This window comes from Hypanus sabinus, chromosome 14 (assembly GCF_030144855.1).
Source record: "Hypanus sabinus isolate sHypSab1 chromosome 14, sHypSab1.hap1, whole genome shotgun sequence".
Classification (NCBI taxonomy): Eukaryota; Metazoa; Chordata; class Chondrichthyes; order Myliobatiformes; family Dasyatidae; genus Hypanus; species Hypanus sabinus.
The window spans coordinates 19,127,638-19,140,239 of NC_082719.1; the positions used below are offsets into that span (position 1 = coordinate 19,127,638).

The 12,602-nt window shown below is 43.7% G+C and overlaps 2 protein-coding genes across 4 annotated transcripts in view; one reads left to right on the forward strand and one right to left on the reverse strand.

Annotated features, from left to right (window-relative positions):
• Positions 1-2,590, reverse strand: part of LOC132404577 (lysosome membrane protein 2-like) — a 62,579-nt gene extending 59,989 nt beyond the window's left edge. Inside the window, exon 1 of one of the 3 annotated variants that reach the window (XM_059988819.1) lies at positions 2,329-2,586. In XM_059988819.1, the coding sequence (XP_059844802.1) occupies positions 2,329-2,451 (123 nt within the window). In that variant the 5' untranslated portion in view covers positions 2,452-2,586. Of the gene's footprint in view, positions 1-2,328 lie in introns of all 3 variants that reach the window. The other 2 variants (XM_059988820.1, XM_059988821.1) reach the window with 2 other exon arrangements.
• Positions 2,591-8,291: 5,701 nt separating this feature from the next.
• The window catches only part of zgc:158260 (uncharacterized protein LOC571389 homolog), a 47,706-nt gene continuing 43,395 nt past the window's right edge, over positions 8,292-12,602 (forward strand). The window contains exon 1 of the mRNA XM_059988822.1: positions 8,292-8,562. Coding sequence (XP_059844805.1) covers positions 8,477-8,562 — 86 coding nt within the window. The 5' untranslated portion in view covers positions 8,292-8,476. The remainder of the gene's footprint in view (positions 8,563-12,602) is intronic.

The following is a 12,602-nucleotide window of genomic DNA, read 5'->3' on the forward strand; positions in this document are numbered from 1 at the left end:
GCCTACTCCATGCTGTATCTCAATAAGTAAATATTATCACTATCACAGACATACAACAGAAAATTTCCTCAAGAAGCTCACATTCAGGGCCTATAAAAAATATCCCCCCCCCCCCGAAGTTTTCATATTTTATTGTTTTACAATATTGAATCAATGAATTTAATTTGGCTTTGACACTGATCAACAGAAAAGACTCTTTCACATCAAAGTGAAAACAAGTGTCTACAAATCGGTCTAAATTTATTGCACACAAAATAATTGATTGCTCACCCCTTCAAGTCAGTATTTAGTCGACGCACCTTTGGCAGTCCTGAGTCTGTGTGGATAGGTCTCTATCAGCTTTGCACATCTGGACACTGCAATTTCCTCCCCATTCTTCTTTACAAAACTACTCAGGCTCTATCAGATTGCATGGGGATCATGAGTGAACAGCACTTTACAAGTCCAACCACAAATTCTCAATTGGATTGAGGTCTGAATTCCGTCTTGGCTTCTCCAGGATATTGACTTTATTGTTTTAAAGCCATTCCTGTGTAGCTTTGGCTTTATGTTTAGGGTCACTGCCTTACTGGAAAAGAAATCTTCTCTCAAGTCGCGGTTCTCTTGCAGACTACATCAGGGTTTCCTCCAGGATTTCCCTGTATTTTGCTGCATTCATTTCACCTTCCACCTTCACAAGCCTTCCAGAGCCTGCTGCAGTGAAGCATCCCCACAGCACGATGCAGTCACCACCGTGTTTCACGGAAGGGATGGTGTATTGTTGATGGGCAGTGTTTGGCTTATTGCAAACATAGCGTTTAGTCTAATAACCAAAAAGCTCAATTTTGGTTTCATCACACCAGAGAACTTTCCTCCAGCTGACTTCAGAGTCTCCCAGATGCCTTCTGAGTTACACCGCGCCCCCCAACAGTGCTTTCTCTTTGCCACTCTCTCATAAAGCCGTGACTGGTGAAGCGCCTGGGCAACAGCAGTTGTATGTGCAGCCTCTCCCATCTCAGTCACTGAAGCTTGTAACTCCTCCAGAGTTGTCTTAGGTCTCTTGGTCTCCTTCACTAGTCCCCTTCTTGCACGGTCACTCAGTTTTTGAGGATGGCCTGCTCTAGGCAGATTTACAGCTGTGTCATATTCTTTCCATTGCTTGATGTTCAAACCTCAAAGCTTACAAGCATGGCATCCAGTGATACGAAACACAGCTTGTGTGTACCGTACCCAATACAGACCAAATCGCCCTCAGATATCCAGCCAAATAAAAATGTTTTTCATTGTTCTAGGAACCACAGCAAGCTCCCTCTGTCAGCAATTAAATTATGATGCTGTCTTCATGATTGGGGAGATAGTCATGTGTATGAAAGAGTAATTAAAATCAGGTCGTCACAATTAGATGCAGTTGTCTTAGAATGCTGGGAGTATGATGGAAGATTCTGAAAACTCTCAGAAAAAGAGATGTTTTAAACCAGCAGTCGATGAACCCAAGAATGTTAATTCCCATAACTGCCTGTAAAGAGTTTGTATGTTCTCCTCGTGAACACGTGTTTCCTCCCATAGTCCAAAAACTATAAAGGTTGATAGGTTAAAGGTCATTGTAAATTGTCCCGTGATTAGGCAAGGTTTAAACTGTGGGATAACTGGGCTCGAAGGGCCTATTCCGCACGGTATCGCAACAAAACTAAAAATAAAGAGGATTTGATACTAATTAGGATATGTGAAGTTGAGCTTTCAACCAAGCTTCCAGTCAGTTTATTCATCACAGTTTATCAATTATTTGTTTGCCTTAATTTGTGATAACACAATTTAAACATAAAAGTTCTCAATGTATTTTTTTTAATACAGGCTGAGTCAGCCTAGTACAATGACTCAGCTGTACCTACAAGTTCCAAATGTCCAAAATGTTTTCCTACATCGCTCTTCCCCACGTACATGCACGTTAGTGGAAAAAATTAAAATCGAAACTGAGCCCTCATGCTTAAAAACATGTTTAGAAGCGAGAGTATTTCTACAGAAAGATGTATTATCAGCTCTGCACTGCACAATTTCAGGCTTGTCTTACAACATAATTATTTCGATTAATTCTGTTGTTCCATAAGCATGCGCGGCTGATGTTTTTAAAGTTCAGAACAGTGCACAACAGAAGCACACAGTATCTCCATTGTCTGGGAACGTAATCACCAATGCCTCAACCCCTAGTGCTAATTTTGCTGGATCAGCATCACACGAAGACAATCTCTGCACTCGTCAACGCCGCCTCAAAAATAAAATTGAATATCCAAAAGTATGGAGCAGGTGGAAAGCAGGACTGACAAAACAGATTTGCAAATCGCAAGCCCTTACCCTTTTAACGTAATTCTCGACGGCTTTCGGAAAGACTTGAGCGACCAGGAGTGCAATGCTCACTATCAACAGAATGATACACAAGATACCGAGTGTGTAAGTGACCCCCGAGCGGAGCCCCATTCTAACGGGAGGCAGGAGAGGGTCCCGTAGGCTTTTTTCCCGCAGACGGGCGCAGCCTGCCGCTCTCCCTAAACAAACGAAAGGGCTGAGAAAATCCCAGCGCAAACTCTCTCTGCGCCTGCGCACAGCCAGACAACACACACATCCGCACTGCCTCCAAGAGGAAGTGATTGTCAAAGCTTGTTTAAAAGCACCACACGTCAATTAAAATTACAGGGGCGAGAATACTTGAACTGATTGGTCAATTGTGCATTTGCAGTCTTTTTCATTTTTCCACTAAATTGTGCCTGTCTTTCCCCCATTTTTCCCTATCTATAATTTGCACCTGTCAACTTGAAGCGTTGAACTTGAACACAGACTTGGTAGTAAGTGAAGAAAGCACGGACTGGCCTCGGATTGTCTAACGATTTTCCTGTCATCTTCAGAAATGAAATAATAATCATGCCATCAGGTTGGAGGCTACCCAGCTGGTATATAAGGTGTTGGTCCTCCAACCTGAGCGTAGCTTCATCTTGACAGTAGAGGAGGCCATGGATAGACATATCAGAATCAGAATGCGATGTGAAATTAAAATATGTGGCCACTGGGAGATCCAGCTTTCTCTGGTGGACAGAACATAGGTGTTCAGTGAAACAGTCTCCCAGTCTGCGTCATGTCTCACCAATATATAAAAGGCCACACCAGGAGCACCGGACACAGTATACCACACCAGCCGACTCACAGGTGAAGTGTCGCCTCACCTGGAAGGGCTGTCTGGGGCCCTGAGTGGTGGTGAGGGAGAAAGTGTAAGGGCTCTCAGGAAGAGGTTTTTCATTCCAGGACGAAGGAGATGTCTTCCTTTTTTAAACAAAAGGGCTTTCCTTCTTCCACCATCAACTCTGCTCTCAAACACATCTCTCCCATTTCCCACACATCTCCTCTCACCCCATCCGCCCACCACCCCACTCAGGATAGGGTTCCCCTTGTCTTCACCTACCAAAACACCAGCCTCCAGGTCCAACGTATAATTCTCCGTAACTTCCGCCACCTCCAGCAAGATCCCACTACCAAGCACATCTTCCCCCCCCCCTTTCTGTTTTCTGCAGGGATCACTCCCTACGTGACTCCCTTGTCCATTCATTCCCCCCCCCCATCCCTTCCCACTGATCTCCCTCCTGGCACTTATCCTTGTAAACAGAACAAGTGCTACACCTGCCCTGACACCTCCTCCCTCTCCACCATTCAGGGCCCCAGACAGTCCTTCCAGGTGAGGTGACACTTCACCTGTGAGTTGGCTGGTGTGGTATACTGCATCCAGTGCTCCCAGTGTGGCCTTTTATATATTGGTGAGACCCGACACAGACTGGGAGACTGTTTTGCTGAACACCTACGCTCTGTCCGCCAGAAAAAGCAGGATCTCCCAGTGGCCACACATTTTAATTCCACATCCCATTCCGATTCTGATATGTCTATCCGTGGCCTCCTCTACTGTCAAGATGAAGCCACACTTAGGTTGGAGGGAAAACACCTGGGTAGCCTCCAACCTGATGGCATGAACATTGACTTCTCTAACTTCCGTTTATGCCCCTCCTCCTCTTCTTACCCCATCCCAGATGTATTTAGTTTTTTCCACCTTCCTTTTTTTCTCTCTTTCTGCCCATCACTTTGCCTATTCTCCATCTCCCTCTGGTGCTCCTCCCTCCCGCTTTCTTTCTCCCTCGGCCTCCCATCCCATGATCCTTTCCCTTCTCCAGCTCTGTATCCCTTTTGCCAATCACCTTTCTGGCTCTCAGCTTCATCCCACCCCCTCCGGTCTTCTATCATTTTGCATTTTCCCCTCCCCCTCCTACTTTCAAATCTCTTACTATCTTTCCTTTCAGTTAGTCCTGACGAAGGGTCTCGGCCCAAAACATCGACAGCGCTTCTCCCTAGAGATGCTGCCTGGCCTGCTGTGTTCCACTGAGCATTTTGTGTGTGCTTCTAAAATTAATAGTATGTAGTGGCCTGAAATGTGCTATCTGCCATCACAAATTCTGTAGGGAACCACTGGCTTTCAGGCGTTGGTCACAGCTGAAATCAAGATCTACGTGAGCCTGCTCTCGGGCGAGATGTGCTAAGCGACAGATCCTCAGCATAGGATTGGATTCCCAGCCTGAAGATTAGAAGATAAAATATTGTTTAACTTTTTAAAAAAATCTTTCAAATTACAATCTGCGTTGACAGGAGACGAACTCCACCTCCAGCGATGCCTCCTGTCGTATGCTGTCATGCCATTCAGAGGCACTGCCTGAGGTTTACGCACTGCTGATGCCTCAATAAACCTCATCAGGTGATATTTGGGTGCAGGGAGCTGGCGCTCCGGCAGGTACAGACACATTCCAGGTGTTGATTCGTGGGTTGGCAGGCCTTACATCTCCAACACAGGAATGTACAGAGCAGAAATTTTACCACATGAATGCCAAACATTACCTTACCATATGGAGTACAGTACTGAGCAACTCTGAGCAACTCTGAGCAACTCATCGTTTACTCAGAGTTTCCCAGCACTAAGGGTGTGCAGCATAGATTTGCTGATATGGTACGTGGCTTCTGAGGATTAGATTTTGAGTTTACACAAAACAGCATTAAAATAAAGAACATTCCAGACAGAGACCAAGCAGGCGAGAAATACAGACGAGGTGGATTTTGAAAAGTATTTGCATTAGTATGAAGAGTGTAAGAAATATGGTTGAAGAACTGCGGCTACATGTCACTGCACAAGGTTACAACATTATAACAACATTCTTCTCCTTAAGCAGCCCATTGGGATCAACAGTAGCCTCTTTCTGTTCTGGTTTGGGGTTCCAGGCCGGCTGATGAAGCCAGTCGGGGAACAGCATTCTTTTCTGGAAATGAAACAAGAGGTGGCCAAAGGGAAAGGTGGGAGGGTAGCTTGTGAGGCAGCGATGTATCCTCTCTGCTGCCTTCACGTGCCTTCTGTGTGCTCTCAATGTGTGGCCTTGCAGAATGTACCTTCTCCCATTCTTGTAGTCAATAATTGAGATACAGTGCAGAGTAGGCCTTCCAAGCCACACAGCCCAGCCTCCAACCTGATGGCATGAACATTGACTTCTCTAACTTCCGTTTATGCCCCTCCTCCTCTTCTTACCCCATCCCAGATGTATTTAGTTTTTTCCACCTTCCTTTTTTTCTCTCTTTCTGCCCATCACTTTGCCTATTCTCCATCTCCCTCTGGTGCTCCTCCCTCCCGCTTTCTTTCTCCCTCGGCCTCCCATCCCATGATCCTTTCCCTTCTCCAGCTCTGTATCCCTTTTGCCAATCACCTTTCTGGCTCTCAGCTTCATCCCACCCCCTCCGGTCTTCTATCATTTCGCATTTTCCCCTCCCCCTCCTACTTTCAAATCTCTTACTATCTTTCCTTTCAGTTAGTCCTGACGAAGGGTCTCGGCCCAAAACATCGACAGCGCTTCTCCCTGGTCGATAATTCAGTAGTGTAAATTTTAAAGAAAAACAAACTCACGTGCTACCTGAAGTGATACCTTTTCATTGCTTTTCATTGCATTGCTTCTCCCACCTATATCTGCATGACCACATGTGGCAGCAGAAGGAGCTAGACTGTGGTTCCTTCCCCACAGAGCCTTCGCACTGGCTGCACAGAGCTTCAGTGCATCGCACAGCATGTACTGACTGTGCCAGTCTGCAGCGTACCCTTACAGATACCTCACTGGACTGGAAGACCAGCAAGTCTCAGGCAGACCAAAGGGCATCTTTCACTGAGTTGAAGACCACCCAGTAGCTTTTGATTTCTACCTCAGTGTGTATCAGCAGGAAAAGCCCGTAGATCAGAGTCCTCTATCATGCAGATGTTGGGGATAAACTGGAACATGGACTTGCATTCTTCTGCACACCCTCTTCAGCACATCCACAGTTTTCAAAAAGTTGGGTGACTGTCTCTTCCCCACCTTAGCCATCCTGAAGGCAGTATATATTGGGGGTGCTCTGTCTGGGAGGGCTCTTCTTTTTAAATCACAAATAAAGTATATTTATTTCCTATCAAAGGCCTTCTCCTGGTCCAAGCCGACTGGGTAGGCATCCACCCCTCCATACTACACAAGGGCAAATATATCCCTGCATAGCACAAAGCTGTCAGAGATGTTCCTACCTGGCTTTGTGTTGGTGGATCATCCATCCCAGAGCAGACATAATCTGGTTGGCAAAGGTATTGGACAGTGTTGGATTAGACTGTATAATTGTTATTTCTTTGCAGTTTACTTTCTTGCCTGCTATTATTTTCATATAATTACATATGTATTGTATACATAAGTGTTCAGTGTGTCCCCTAGAGTTACAGTTCTCTGTATTATTCTGGAGCTTGTCAGGTATTGCATTATTTGAATAGGGGTTATCTATTATCTACAAATCTGAATGGAATGTCTGTAACCCGGGGTATAAGAAGAGCAGGGCACATTGGCTTCCCATGCTTTCTTTCTTCTTTCTTCTTTGTTATTGCCTGCCGTCCCTACCAGGTTCTCCCCTTCCAGTCTCTTTGTTCTCTTAAGCGCTTAATAAAACAATCATGAAGCAACTAGTTCTATGTCTCATCCGAAAGAACCTCGGGTCAAAAACATCAAAATCCAGCAAAATCACCTTATAATTCACATTCCTGATGTCCTCCCTCTTCCCCCCTTTCTACTTGTTGCAAAGGCGATGATGCTCTCCCTCCCTCAGTCAGATATGCTGCCAGCTAGAAGCATAGTTACTCCTTTCCAGCATGTCTGGGCTCATTCAGTCCTACAGAGCCAAGTAGACTCTGCTGGCAAGTCATCACTTCTGGGAGCTTTATTTGTGTCAAGTGACTGGATGGAGTTTGTTAGCTTCTCCAGGGACTGTGGCTGCACCACTCTTCCACTCTGTGATAGAACACAGGACATTCTGGGAGGCTGTGCTGTCTGTGGTCTTACTCTCGTGCAAACTGGCACAGTGAGGATATGCAGATCCTCTAGTCTGTCTGTGAGGATGGTACTGAGCAATCCTCTTCTTTAAGCTGTGGGTAACAGAGATCCCCCGAGAGCCCTTTTGGAAGTAGAAGTGAGGATACCTCTCATCCTGTTCCATAAAGTGGAGAGCTCAGATTGCTAGCTCTTTGCCACTTGGAGTTCCTTTTTCACACCCAACCATGTGACTGCAGGAAAAGAAGCTGCTACAAGTCTGCCTGGAGTTGGCTCCGATTCTGTATTGCTTTCTGAACATTTCTGAAGATGAAGAACCCCTTGCTTGCTTCTCACCAGCGAATCCAAGAGTCAAAATAGGAGTTTCATAATTCTTCAACCTGCATAGTCTCTCTTTAGTTCATTGATGTTCTCTGGGGTGAGCACCTTGATAATCATCTTCCACATCCACCCACCTGCCTTTTTGCCCTTTTGAGGATGATAAAGAAGGCGGGGGTAGAGAAGAACCCCAGCACAACATCAAAAGATCTGACCAAGACTGCCTTCAATGGTGGTCATCAGGACGAGGGCAACATTTGATACTTTTGGCCCCCATTCTCAAGGGACTTGAGCATCATGCCCTGTTGTGACTGGTAGGAACAGTCATGTGACACGTGGGGTTGGCCACATTACTGCATATGTCCTAATACCAATAACAAAAGCTTGACCTTCCCGATATGACCATTTCCTGGATCAAAAAAAGGTCAAGCAGACCCCTTTCCTTTTTCTGTGTCGATTTTCAGATGTCAGTACTGCTTTTAAATTTTAGATTTTGCTCTTGATTTTAGATTGGATTTTTTTAAAATTTTAGATTTCGCGTTTTCAATCATTCCCGCCCCACTTGCTAATAATTCCCTCACTTGCCAAAACAAAACCATTGGGAATGTGGGAGGCGCCGAGGGCCGATGTCCAGGACTTGGTTTGCGACGCGTATCCGAGCAACCGCATTGTTTACGGTCGGCGCTGTGTTCGGGAGCAGCGAGCCCCCGAGCTCACTCTAACCGAGCGACGCCGCTAAATCTCTGCTTACATTTGGAAAGTAAGCACAGATCTTGAATATGGCCCATAAGTACGACACGCTGATCGCCGAGAAATCCACATTGAGCAAAATACTCACTGATAAGAACCCGCTTCCTCAGCCGTGGTAAGAATTTTCCCCCTGCAGCCAATATTCAGTGTTTTGCCGTTATTTATTTCAGATCATTGTTTGAGGAGTCCTTTAATGTATTCGTTAAGTACCAGAGTTAGACTGCGCCAGTGAAATGAATGAGAGGTGATCAAACCCCATGGTAGCTACTTAAATTATTCAACATTTTTCGAAGCTGTTAATTGTAACCCAGAAACGACTGGATTGTTGTAAAAACCCATCTGATTATATTGTCAAAAAATTGTTAGGCTGACCCTGATTCCATAACTGTGGTGTTTTGGGAGTTTTTTAATGTCAAACTTTCTGACCCTCTCAATATTTAATAGTGAGTCCCAAGGCTCCACCATTCTCTGCGTGAATAATATTTACCTCAACCACTCTAACCCACTCATTACTTTTCATCTATTTTTCCACCAATGTCCTCTGTATTGACCCTTGATAAACTCCCTTTACATTTGTTTAAAAGAAAACAATTAGCCAATCTCTCTTAAGTAAACTGTTCCAGCCTTGACAACATCCTTGTAAATCGTTCTACCTTTTCATAATAATTCATTCTGAACCCCTGTTTATGTTCACTATTTTGACCACCTGATCACATCCACTTCCATTAGCCTTCAATTTTCTTAACAATCAACCTTTACTTCTGGTCATGTTGTCAATTTTGGATCCAACATGCCGCTCATGAACTTTACATTTATTGATCAAATTGCCATGTTTGACATTGATGAGGCATTTATAAGTACACTATTTCCTGTTGTGAAATATGTGAGCTGAATTGGTTCCTAACATTTAAAGGAATCCATTATAAAGTGTTCCGCTTGATGGTAAGAATGAGAAGTACACACAAGAAGCTTGTAGATTATTCAAGGGTTTTTCACAGACTGCCATTACAAATTTCTGTGCACATTGTTGCAGATCAGAGTGCTGTCAGTCTATTAAAATATAATATTTTTATAAAAACTACATTACATATTTAGTAGTGCTTTCTTTTTTTCAAGGGTTGCACATTTTACGAATTAAAAATATCACCCCTTTTTGCACTCTTAGCAGTAGGACTTTTGTTATTGCTGTTTCACTTGCACCTGTTCTTGGAGTTTTAGCTTTCCTCATACTCGAGGATGTGGTGTCAACTTGACTCTGGCTAGAAATATTACATATGTTATTTCTTGAAATGCTGTCAGAGTCACCAGAAATATATTCAGTCTCATAGTCTTTATTTTTCTTATAAATATCATTTGCCAGGACTAGGTAGTCTACATTTTAAAAATTATCTTGTGAATATTGGTGAGAAATTAGGTAGAAAATTATATCTCCACCATTTCCTCCAAATCCATTACACTTTTCCCTAACAGCTGGTGTAATGATGTTTGATCTACCCTCTCAAGTTCAAGTTTATTGTCATTTAGCCACACACATGTATACGGCTGAACGAAACAGCATTCCTCTTGGACCAGGATGCAAAACACAGAATATACAGTCAAACACAGCACATGTGGTTAGAATCCAGAACATATAGTCACAAAATAATGTCAGCACAAGTCCCTGAGTGACAACGGCCTGAAGATTGACAGGTTGACATCATGTGAGATGCATGTTTATGTAAGACTGATGTTACTCCTGTGAGTACCCAAACATTTCTTTATTTCACTTCTTTACAGTTTACATAATAATATGATACATTTTCCAGTGAGTTACTGGCACTATTACAGTAAACCAAACAGTTGTATAAAGATGTGAAACAGCTGCAATAAAGTGTGAAAAGTGACCACTGGAGAATGATAGACAGACAGATACCCTATTGATCTCAAAGGAGAGTGTGCCTGTGAGATGGGGAGTCGGGTGGAGGCAGCAAAGCATTCAGACAGGATGTAAGTGTGTGCTGGATGGCTGCAGGGTGTTAAGAGGTTTAACACCCCGAGGGAAGAAGCTGTTGAGCCTGACAGTTCTGGTTCTTATGCTGTGGTACCTTCAGCCTGATGTTAGGAGGTCAAGGGGAATGTGGCCTTGAAGCCCCTGGGGATGTTCGTCTGATCTAGTGAGATGTTGAAGGTGTCAGAACATCTCTTCTCTATCCTTCATTCCAAAACAGGCTAAATGAAACCGAATCATACCTTAAATCTTCTATGTATCAGCATTTCTGCATGGGTGCACCTTGTGAAGTGTAGTGTTTTTTCTATTCTTTAGAAGTTATTTTATGAACCTTACATGACCAGTTTCCTCAACGCTTCTTTTCTTGTAAACTAACTTTTCCACTTCCCCATTTGAAGCAGGGTGAAGGTGAGAAGTACAATAGTGATTCATTCCATTGCCTATCAGAAATTAGTCAACCTGAATCACTGAAAGGCCTACTTCTGCTCCTATATCTTATGGTCTTATGAAAATGGATATCTACAAAGTGATCTAAATTAATTACAAATATAAAACACAAAATAATTGATTGCATAAGTGTTCAACCCCTTTAATATGATGCACCAAATCATCACTGGTGCAGCCAATTGATTTCAGAAGTCACATGATCAGTTAAATGAAAAGTCAAGGTGTTTCAATTGATTGTAGTAAAAATACACCTGTAACTAGAAGGTCCAACTGCTGGTGAGTCAGTATCCTGGCAAAAACTAAACTGTGAAGACAAAAGAACGCTTCAAGCAACTCTGCAAAACAGTTTTTGAAAAGCACGTCAGGAGATGGATACAAGAAAATTTCCAAGTCACTGAATATCCCTTGGAGTACAGTTAAGTCAATCATCAAGAAATGGAAAGAATATGGCACAGCTGTAAATCTGCCTAGAGCAGGCCATCCTCAAAAACTGAGTGACCATGCAAGAAGGGGACTAGTGAGGGAGACCACAAAAAGATCCTGGAGATGTTACAAACTTCAGTTGGCTGAGATGGGAGAGACTGCGCATACAACTGTTGCCCGGGTTGCTTCATTGCTTTATGAGAGAGTGACGAAGAGAAAGACACTGTTGAAAAAACTCACATGAAATCTCGTCTGGATTTTGCCAGAAGCATGTGGGAGAGTCTGAAGTCAGCTGGAAGAAGGTTCTATGATCTGATGAAACCAAAATTGAGCTTTTTGGCCATCCGACTAAACACAATGTTTGGTGTAAGCCAAACACCACACATCATCAAAAGCAACCTTCCCTAACATGAAGCATGGTGGTGGCTGCATCATGCTGTCGGGATCCTGGAGGAAAACCTTAAGCAGTCTGCAAGAGAACTGTGACTTGGGAGGAGATTTGTTTTCCAGCAAGACAACGACCCCAAGCATAAAGCCAAAGCTACACAGGAATGGCTTAAAAACAACAAAGTTAAAGTCCTGAAGTGGCCAAGTCAGAGTCCAGACCTCAATCCAATTTTGAATTTGTGGCTAGACTTGCAAAGGGCAGTTCACTTACAATCCCCATACAATCTGACAGAGCTTGAGCAGTTTTGTAAAGAAGAATGGAGAAAAATTGCAGTGTCCAGATGTGCAAAGCTGTTAGAGACCTATCCACACAGACTCAAGGCTGTAATTGCTGCCAAAGATACATTCACCAAATACTGACTTGAAGGAGGTGAGTAATTATGCAATAATTTTGTGTTTAATAATTGTGATAAATTTAGACCAATTTGTAGAAATTTGTTTTCACTTTTACTTGAAAGAGTCTTTTTCTGTTGATCAGCCAAATTAAATCCACTGTGATTCAATGTTGTAAATACAATAAAACATGAGAACTTCCAAGGGGGATTGAATACTTTTTATAGGTACTGTATATAATCAAAGACCCTGAGTGACAATGTCTGGCCATCAGTGGTGCAGTCTCCCAGCAGTGTGCAGATGCACACAGTCCAGCTTGTCATTCCACTGAACACAGGAGGGCAGCACTGACAGGAGAGGCCAGGCCCCAGCCAAGCGCGAACACCACACTGTAACACAACAGCATCTCTCTCACCTGGTCTGCAGCAGCAGGCAAGCCCCAGGCACTGAGGCCTAATCCTCCCTCCAACTGAAGCTCCCATGTTGTCTGTCCCTCCACCAGACAAGGGTAATGGGCC